Source organism: Brassica napus, chromosome C3 (assembly GCF_020379485.1).
Source record: "Brassica napus cultivar Da-Ae chromosome C3, Da-Ae, whole genome shotgun sequence".
Taxonomy (NCBI): Eukaryota; Viridiplantae; Streptophyta; class Magnoliopsida; order Brassicales; family Brassicaceae; genus Brassica; species Brassica napus.
This window is the reverse complement of record NC_063446.1, coordinates 47,812,497-47,823,218: the sequence shown is the minus strand read 5'-3', so window position 1 is coordinate 47,823,218 and position 10,722 is coordinate 47,812,497. Positions and strand designations below refer to the sequence as shown.

The 10,722-nt window shown below is 44.5% G+C and overlaps 1 protein-coding gene across 1 annotated transcript; it reads left to right on the top strand.

The window, feature by feature from the left end:
- The first annotated feature begins 6,568 nt into the window (after positions 1–6,568).
- LOC125583129 lies at positions 6,569–7,387 on the top strand. Its single transcript, XM_048749703.1, has one exon. The coding sequence runs from the start codon at positions 6,569–6,571 to the stop codon at positions 7,385–7,387; it is 819 nt and encodes a 272-aa protein (XP_048605660.1).
- Positions 7,388–10,722: the final 3,335 nt, after the last annotated feature.

The following is a 10,722-nucleotide window of genomic DNA, read 5'->3' as shown; positions in this document are numbered from 1 at the left end:
CAAGATTAAAGATAAAAGAGGAGTAGAAAACGGAGTTGCAGATCATCTTTCCCGGATAAGAATAGAAAACGACGTCCCTATCGATGACTTCTTACCAACTGAAAACGTTTACCAAACGGATTCATTCATCGGGAATGTATGTCTCACTTCCGAGGACCTGTTGATCGACGACAACGATGCCATGTCGATCGATTACAAGAATACCAGGTCGATCAATGACGACGATAGTATGTCGATCGACACTTCAGATTATCTGAGCAAAAAGATGAATCCTAGAATCCTCACCTTCGATATAAAAGTTAATGTCGCGTACAACGAGCTGTACCCAGACCGCGCTTCCCCCGTAGATGAAAGTCTGTATCGGGAAGTGCACGCGGTGGGGAAAGGTTCAAAGAGCAGACCTTGGTACGCTGATATAGTAAACTATTTAGCTGCTGACATAGAGCCCGAAGAGTTGCGAGGATATACAAGGAAGAAATTTTTAAGAGAAGTTAGGAGATATCACTAGGACAAACCATATCTCTACAAACACTGCTCTGCCGGGATGTATAGACGCTGCGTCGCCGAAACTGAAATACACGAAATTTTATTCCAATGCCATGGGTCCGATTATGCTGGGCATTTTGCGACCTTTAAAACGGTATCAAAAATCCGTCAAGTAGGATTCTGGTGGCCAAACATGTTTCGCGATGCTCATGCATTCATAGCACAATGCGACAGATGTCAACGGAGAGGAAAAATCAGTAAAAGACATGAAATGGAACATAAATCTATTCTAGAAGTAGAAGTATTTGACTGTTGGGGAATAGATTTAATGGGTCCTTTCCCTTCCTCTTACGGGAATAAATACATCTTAGTCGCTGTTGATTATGTGTCAAAATGGGTCGAAGCAGTAGCTTCCCCAACGAATGATGCGTCCGTCGTTATTAAGCTTTTCAAAAGCATCATCTTCCCAAGATTTGGAATTCCTCGAGTAGTCATAAGTGACGGTGGATCCCATTTCATTAACAAGATTTTTTAAGGACTACTCCGAAAGAACGGAGTGCACCATAGAGTTGCTACACCATACCACCCACAGACGAGCGGGCATGTAGAAGTCTCAAATCGACAAATCAAAGAAATCTTAGAAAACACTGTAGGAACATCTCGGAAAGATTGGTCTAGAAAATTGGACAATGCACTCTGGGCATACCAGACCGCGTTCAAAACTCCTTTAGGACCCACCCCTTTTCACCTACTGTATGGGAAATCATGTCACTTACCAGTCGAGCTGGAACACAAGGCAGCCTGGGCTATTAAATTATTAAACTTTGATATCAAACCGGCTGCCGAAAGGAGGCTCATGCAGCTCAACGAGCTGGATGAGATTAGACATTCAGCCTACGTGAGTTCGAAGATATACAAAAAAACGAAAACATATCACGATAAAAAGATCATTTCCCGGCACTTTGAACCAAACGATCAAGTGCTGCTATATTACTCTCGTCTAACACTGTTCCCCGGAAAACTCCGATCTCGTTGGTCTGGTCCTTCACTGTTGTGAACATAAATCCTTATGGAGCCATTACACTTATAAATAATAAATAAGTCGAATTTACGGTAAATGGCCAACGAGTAAAGCACTATTGGGCTAAACCGCCAAATATCGGGCCTATAAACTTAGACCCCTTCCCGATAATTAGAAAATCGAACGTCAAGTCAAGCTAAAGACTTAAAATAAGCGCTGAATGGGAGGCAACCCATTTCTAGTCTTTCGATAATTAGGATTTAGTAAAAAAAAAAAAAAAAAAAGAGCTGCTGAAAACATAACGTCTGTCGATTGACGAAGACCCTCCGTCATTGATCGATAATGAATCGACAGATGTGGGCTCATATTAAGTCGACACTTAAGTCGACATTCACACAAACCCGAAAACCCTAAGAACACACTCCCATCTCTTTTCTCCCTCGATTTTCGGCCAATTCCGATGATTTCTTCGCTCACTCCACTCGATTTTCGACCCTCTATCCGTCTAGATCGCTTAAATCATGCATCATCATGGTATGAACACGAAATTTTCTAAATTTTCGTTCTTCCTAGGGTTGAAATAGAGAATAAGCTAGAACTGGGATTTTCGTGCCCTTATAGATCGATTCATGCTAAAGGAGTGATAGAATAGGGACTTCTGATCGATTAAACCGATTATAAACGCGATGCACATCGAATTGCATCAATGGGTTTTTGCAGGTTCCCGCGAAGGTGAAATCGACCAATGATACACACGTTTCATCGATCGATTGTCGCACCGAAACATCGATCGACATCCACTAGTTCCGTCGATCGATATTGTACCAAACCATCAAACCGAACTGAACTCCTATTTTTGTTTATGGTTTTTGGTTGCAGATGAATGAAAGAAGGACGAACCGACAGTTCGACGTAGGCGGAAGTAGCGCAGCTCCGCCACCACCACCGGTTCGCGACCAATACCCTTGGCCACGCGAGCGCGAAGACGAACCTATCCTGCTCTTTGACCGCTTTGACAACACACGTAAAGCGGCGAAGAGCGCGGCATGTAGAAACCGCGCAATAGTGGACACGTGGGACGACTATGACAGCATAGTCTACAATAGACGTGATCCGAGCTTTGGGCATCAAATCGGGCCTCGAGGACTTGTTCGTAGAGCTGGGTATGGGGAACGTTGCCACTAACCCACAGGTTCTCTAGCCGGAGCTGGTCCACCAGTTTATGGCCACGGTGAATGTATATTATGCGAATGAGAGCGCAAAGAGAGCTAACGAGGGTGTCTTGACCTTCTTCATTCGCGGTATCCTCTACAAAGTCCCTCTCTCAACTCTCACTATCTATGGGTTCGAAAACGATCGTCAGCATGCCATCGTACCCGAATTCCCAGGGATTTCAACATTTTGGCAGCACATAGCTACCGGTTACTTCGAGTCCACCAAGACTCTTTAGACAAACATCCGTCACCCGACTCTGCGCTACTTCATGAAGGTCCTTGCCAACACTCTGTTGTGCAAAATGGAACCTAATAAGGTTCGGGTGCACGAGCTCACATTAGCCTATTACGTAGTGAGGATTTTGGTTCACATGGAGGATATAGAGGAGCCCGCGGACGACGTGTGGCCCAACATTGGAGCCATCTTTGCTGAGCATCTGGTCAAGCTTAAGATGAAGCCGTTTCAGTCACAGGGAAGGAAGAAGGAGACGGTCAGGAGCCTTCATACCCCGATTTTCATACATTGCGGAGTTCCATTAGACGATGCTGAGATGGATGACCGGATCGTCTACATGGATGCAGCGCATCTCACGAGCACTTAGTGGCTCAAGGGAGACCGTGACTGGTGCTTCAGAGATGAGAATGGCACGCACTTGCTGAGGTTGCCACTTCGTACACTCACGGATTTCAACCACGGCCTTGCTAGCATTCAGTTCCGCCCTGACCCACGGCTCCTCCACGTCCCAGCTACCATGCCGCAACGTTATACGGTCCAGCGACCTGGAGGACCTCAGCCGCATCAGCCCGAGGCCGTACTCCCGCCATTCCCACCTATGCCAGACATGTCTACACGCTCTGAGGGAGATTTCCAGCGCGTCGTAGTCGATGCTCTCACTGCCATATGGGCCAGAGTATCGAGATATCACTGTTCAAGCAGGAGGAGTGTGCGAGCCAGCTCACCATTGGCAGCAGGACCATGACGCCAGCGCAGAGGCACCTCCAGCGACGACACCACTGATGAGGACTAGTCCTCATATTTCTATCCCTATCTACTAATGTTTTCTTTTACTTTCGTACTATTAGGATTTACTTTCGAACTTATTATTCTATGTTATGACTGGAGTTTATCTATTTTCCTGACCTTGCATGTGTTTGGATTGTCTAACAGAGCTAACCTAGCTGACTGATACTTATGGGTTAGATACACTGACACGATGCAGCTAGCACATAATTTTTCTGTCTCCGCGCTATCGATCGACGACGAGATCCTTACGTCGATTGACTGTGATGCGTTATGTCGATCGATCAAGTGTCGTATATATCGATCTACACTCGAGATGGATGGGTACGAACATTCTTTTCTCTTGTCTAACATTTTAACTTAGTTGTTATTATTTATTTTCTAACCAACCAATCTTAGACTGAATATCACTGGGGACAGTGAAGTTTAAGTCTGGGGGAGGTACTTACTGATATTAGTTTATTCATGAATTTGTAAATCATATTTTCAAACAAAATTTTTTATTGAGTCAAGAAGGGGATAATAATCTTATTAGATTTTTGCTTGTTATCTAACCACTCTTTTAGCAACATTTTAAACTTTCTGATTGCACATAGTACTAGAGATACTAAAGTGGATCAACCTGTCAACTGTCCACACTTGCTGAGATTGTTTGAAGGAACCAAAGCTGACCTCTAACACTAAATTTGACACAACTGCTTGTCTTGGGGCTTGGTATACATGGGATCGGATTCTTCAAACAAGTCTGGAAGGTAAAGCCTTGTGTAGATTTGTCACATTTTCTCTCTCTATTTGACACTAGATTTATAAGTAGATTTTAATTTTTTTTTTTACTATTATACTAAATAGGTTTTAGTTAGGTGGAATCCGAACAGGACTTGGTGGCTACAACCATTAAAGTTTGCTTCATAAAGATTCCAACAAAAAGAATTCGAACGGAACTTGGTGGCGACAATCATCAAGGTTCGATTCATATGAATTCTTGGATATAAGTGAAAAAGAAGTGAACAGGACTTGGTGGCAACCACCATTAAGGCTTGATTCATGGAAGCCTGTCCAATCTTGGTCAATGAACCTGCAATAAGCAGACTTTGACTAACGAGAGAAATTAGTAGAGAAAAAAGATAGGAACTAACTTTTACCTGCAGATCCATATACTTGTTTGAGAATCCTTGCATCCTGTGATCGATACTCACAAGGTAAAGCCTACACTTTTATTTATGCAAAGATATGAGGTTGGTAGAGGGGAAAGTCAGACAAGATCTATTTACGTTGCTGGCTAGATGAATTTGGTTGCTAAGCTAGGATATGGTATAAAGTGCTTTTGTGATTAGTGTTGGGCCCAATTTCGGTCAGTACATTAATGGGCCACGATAAAAGATACGGGCCGTAAGGAACTAAGGCCCATAGCGAGCAATCGAGCTCGAAAACGAAGACTTTGGGGTCCCGGAGATCGCGGAGCAGTTACGAAGATCACGAGGTTGACTCACTATAAAGGAAGAGGAACATACATGAAGAAGGACACGTTGAAAACCCTAGAGAGAACTACACACATACATCGACTTTGTTTTTATCCCAATCTTAGATCCTTTCTTTACCAATCTCATTTGTATCATTCGATCTAGTTCAACTCATTGTATTCGATCTTATTCATCAATAAAATCCATTTTTTACCTACTGGAAACTATTTACATCGTTGTGTTCTAAAGATATCGTTGCCTACATCATTTGTCTTCCCTAGATCAAACTCCCGAACACTATCAAATACTTATTGTAGAATTTAGGTTCTACATTTTGGCGCCAACTGTGTGGAAGATAAACGAAAAACATCTTTGCTAAGAAACCGATCTAAGTTTCCTAAGCGCGACTATGGATCCCAACCAAACCTTCGGAACCACACCCTCGGGAGTCAACGACATCGACCCTATCGGATCCGACTCGGAGACCGAAACCACACCAACTGGGTTGACGGGAGCCAACGACGCGACCGGAACAACCCAGACGCAACAAATCCCTCTGATCATAACTTCAAATCAAGATCGATCTCTTCCGATCAACCAGACATCGATTCTGGAACGAGTCGGAGCTCGAGTCTGGAACTGTCCCAGGGACAGACAATCCGCCGATGATCTGACCCGATCTCAATCCAGACCAATTTCGCCGACCCCTCTAGCCCAAACTCGAGAAGAGGTGACAGAACTTCGAGGAATGGTCTCGTCTCTAATCGACGATATTCGTAACCAAAGGATCGCCAATCAAACCACTGCTAACTGACTAGACCAGGCAGAGAGGGAACTCGCAGAGTATCGAGCTGCAAACGCTCGAGAAAGAAATCAAACACCTCTCGATCCGTTAAGAGGAGCATCGAACTCTCAAAATGCCGGCCTGTTCGGTACTCCGGAGATCCCAAGTGCTCAATCCGGACGTTACGTGGGAGAAAACTCACAACGACCCCCGTCGCAGGGCATGACCCACCGAAGCTTAAGCTACAGCGGATTGGATGAAATCGACACTGGGCTTCAACGTCCACGAAGCACTCCGATCCAATTCCAGAACGGATCAACGGAACGGCATGGGGAACCGAGAACGCGAATCTCACCGCCAAACCATTCGATCCCCGCAAATTGAACTCCATCCGCCACGAGGACCCTCCATCAAGCGGGGTTTGATAACCTAACAGAACAAGCTCGGAGGCACGACCTTCGTGCTCCCGTCAATATCGACTCCCAAAGAGAAGACCTAGGGATCCCGAGTGAAACCAGAGCGTTTCAGAATTATATCGAGAGGAACGACGCCGAGTTCAGAAGAATACATGCCATCGTACATATGACTACGAGCTCTGCGCCGTATATCGACATGGTCATCGAGGAAACAAGAAGGACTGCATTTACAAACAAAATTGCCAGCGTGAGGCTGCATCATGTTGGAAAATTAAAATTCCCCGAATATGTAGGAAACACGGACCCAAAGGCCCACGTACGAGCCTTCCGTCTAGCAATATCAAGAGCACACCTCACCGACGGCGAAAAGGAGGCCGGTTACTGCCTCTTCTTTTCCGAGAACCTCACGGGGGCCGCCCTCGAATGGTTCGCCGGACTAGAAGAAAACTCGATTGAAAATTTCACCCAGTTGGTATCTACGTTCCTCAAACAGTACTCAGTCTTCATAGAAATAAGAGTTACCGAGGCAGATCTTTGGAATCTCAAGCAAGCGCCTTTCGAGCCGTTGAGAGCGTACATAAACAAGTTCCGAGAAATCAAAGCCAAGATTTCGCATCCAAACGAAGTCGTCGCCTTGGCAGCATTGAAGAATGGCGTTTGGTTCTCATCCAAATTCAGGGAAGAACTGGCAGTACGAGCACCTATATCGTTGGATGACGCCTTACACCGAGCCTCTTACTTCGCCACCCACGAGGAGGAGGTCACAGCCTTAAAGGAGCAGTATATCGCGAACAAGAATAATGCAGCCAAAATGTCAACCTCTCCTAAAGAACCAGTGACCAAAGGGCAACATTACTATGCAATAAACAACTCACCGCAAAAATCTTCAACATACGACCTCAGCAAATATTGCTCTTTTCATGACCGCAAAGGCCACTCGACCGAAGAATGTCGAGCGGCACTTCGCAGTCAGAACGAAAAATAAAAAAACCAGCGAAGAAACCGGAGAGGAAGAGGAAGAGCCAGTGACTCCAAAATCTAACCGAAAAGCCAAAGTCTCGACGAACAAAAGAGGGAGGGAAACCGAGCAGGAGTCGCCGAGCTCTCCACCCCAGCTCCGAAGAAAAGAGTCGACATGATTTCGTGGGGGCCAAACAGCAACACAACTGACGACATCAAGAACCAAACTAAAGGGAAAATTTGCCATGACCTCCCTAAGATGAGCTTCACAATCAGTTGCAGCCTTCTTCTTCTCCCATTTCTCCTTTAGGGATACCAACACGTCCAAGTAGTTGTCCGCCAGAGCCTTTTTGGCGTCATAAGTTGCACGACGAAGGTCGTCAGAGAACTTATTAGCAGAAGATTCAACCTTTGCCTCCAAAAAGGAAACTTGCTCGAGGGCCGATTCCCTCTCGTTACTCACAACTCGCAGACGAGCTTCGAACGAAGCAGCCTGATTCCCCAGCTTTTCAGCAGCGGTCAGTTGAGCAGCATTGGCACGCTCTCGATCCTGAGCCATCTTCAGACCAAGCTTTATCTCTCGAACGACCTTCTTTATTTCATAAAGCTCGTCAGAACGCGGAACATCCTGCATGCGTTTCTCTAAAGTCGCCGCGAACTCATTGTTAGCCTCCATAGCCTGGAACATAGCAAATCAGCACATGCAAAAGAAACCTAAAATTTAAAAGGATCGAATGTCGAAAAGAACGACCTTAGCATGGGCCACAGCCATCTTCACATAAGCCTCGCGTTCCGTCATATTTCGCTAAGAAGGAAGCGGACACCCAGCAGGTTTGAAGTGCCTCACCAAGTGAGCAACACTATCCGGGTCTTACGTAATAGGGCAATCCTTGGAGTGAGAAAACTCCCAATAAAATGGTTTAGCAACAACCGCTTCACCCGAAATACCGAGACGATGGCCTGAACCATTCGTTTTAGCCTTCTTCGGGGGGCGGTCACGTCCCTCCGAACCTGTCGGGCTACTCGACTTAACACGAGCAGCAGACTTTTCACCCTGGAAGTTCTTTACCTCTTGGGCTGAAGCCCGCGGAAGTCGGGTCTCCTCATGAAGAACTTCTGTAAGCGCTTCGCTCACATCTCCAGATCGAATCCGTTCCGCATTAATACTACCAGTTTGAGTTCGTACCCTATCAGAGTCGCGAGGGTTTGATCTTCTGATAGACTATGGATTTGACATATTTTCATCCATAGTTTATAGGTGTTTTTACTAATAATTATATTATTATAGAGTCTATTTATTATATTTATAAGATCAGGAATGTTTTGAAGATAAGTGATGATTTTGGAGCATTTTGGAGATTTTTGGAGCAAGCACTCGAGATGACCATCGAGATCAACAATTGATTGATATTGGAGAGCTAGAATCGATCGATACACAAGTCATGGTGTCGATCGATAGCGAAGCACGCAGAAGGCCCGTTTGGTCACAGCCGACTTGAAGCCCAAGATTTCACTATTTTACAAGATTGCCCTGACGTGTTTTACCCTAACTATATAAGCTTTGGTGCCATGTTAGAGGCAGTGTGTGCTTTCTTTGTGTTTCATTATTTTATTGATAGTTAGGAGAGAAGATCCAAAGTTATAATTTGTGATTGGAACTCAATTGATATTTATCTTATTTATTCTATGATGTTTTTATACTTAACCATTGTTATGAATTGCTTAGTCATGTCTGAGTAGTTCTCTTGTTAGATTTTAGGGTTTAAATAGGTTAGGAGGGATTAACCCCAACTATAGATTGATGAGTTGTGATAATCATCTTTAGGATTGTTCATTAATCAACCTAGGACCTGCCCTTGGATAGATTCATAAAAGCCATAGCTTTATTCTCATCCTGAAAACATTCTAATAGAGCTATGTTTCTTGCTATGAGCAAGGCGAGAGCTGATCTAGTAAGCTTAGTAAGCATTCATTCAACATGCGCATAAAGCTTGACTGGAGCGCGTCGACTGATATCATACTTGAATAATCGATTGACGGTGCAAAAGGTGTATCGATCGATACGTCCATTGGAATATCGATCAACACTTTCTATAGATCAATATAACGAGAGTTGAGATCATAGATCTAGTTAATAGTCAACAAGTCAATGCTCGCAAAGGCCGAAAGACTTGTTGATCAAATAGTTGAGCTTTACATTATCATGCATGCAACTCATTAGGCATCTATATGATTATAATTCCAACTTTCCTGAATAATAACCCTAAGTCTAGCTATTTCCTTTTTAAGCACCAAAACCCCAAAACTTTCTATTGAACAAATACTTGTTCAATATAAAACTGCAATTTACTTTTAAAAGTCTTAAAACATCCTTGCTTAACAAATAATATTAGAATCCCAAGGTTCCCTAGTTCCCTGTGAATTCGATCCCTAAGCACTACAATTCGACCTCTTATTTGAGAGAGTATTAATCACTCCTTAGGGTAATTTAAGTGGTATCAAATTTGGCGCCGTCGCCGGGGAGCTTTGATAGCCTATTTTCTAATTTTTGTTAAGTATTCTGACATAAAATTTTTCTTGGATTTTCAGGTACATGCCCAGCAGTGCCAGAAGCAACAAGGAATCCCAACTGCTATTCTCACCAGATCCTGCAAGTTTCGAACGCACGATCCGTAAGGAAGCGCGCTCCCTATCGACCGACAACAACAACTCTGTGTCGCTCGATTCTGCTCAACCACCGTCGACCCAGACACCAGTCCCATCGACCGATTCTCGCTCACCCCTGTCGAGCGACAACACAAAGCTTCCGTCAACCAATAACCTTTACCCGACATCGATCGACATTCCATCTCGGACATCGATCGATACTGAACCACGAGCAATGGTTGCCCCTTTGATACTTGTTCGGGACAACAATGGAGACCTGCATGACCAGGAGGGTCATCTGCGTAATCCAGCAGTTCAGAGAATATATGCTCAGGGGGCTGCAATCCCTGAGCCTGATGCTACTACTACAGGTACTACCTTACCTGTAGATGAGGCTGCGCAACCCATGACGTTGGCTGACTACAACCGTCCAGATCGCTACTACATCAACAGATCAGCCATCCTTCCTCCTACCATTGAGAGGGATTTTGAGCTGAAAGCGCAGTACTACACACTTGTGGGACAGTTACCCTACCATGGACTATCCCACGATCATCCTATGGACCATCTGGAGAGGTTCGAGGATCTGATTTCTGCTATTAGAGTCAAGGGAGTCTCTGAAGACTACCTATTATGCAAGCTTTTCAGATATTCACTTGCTGGAGAAGCTCTGCATTGGCTCAAGCAGTTACAACCAGGAACTCTTAAATCCTG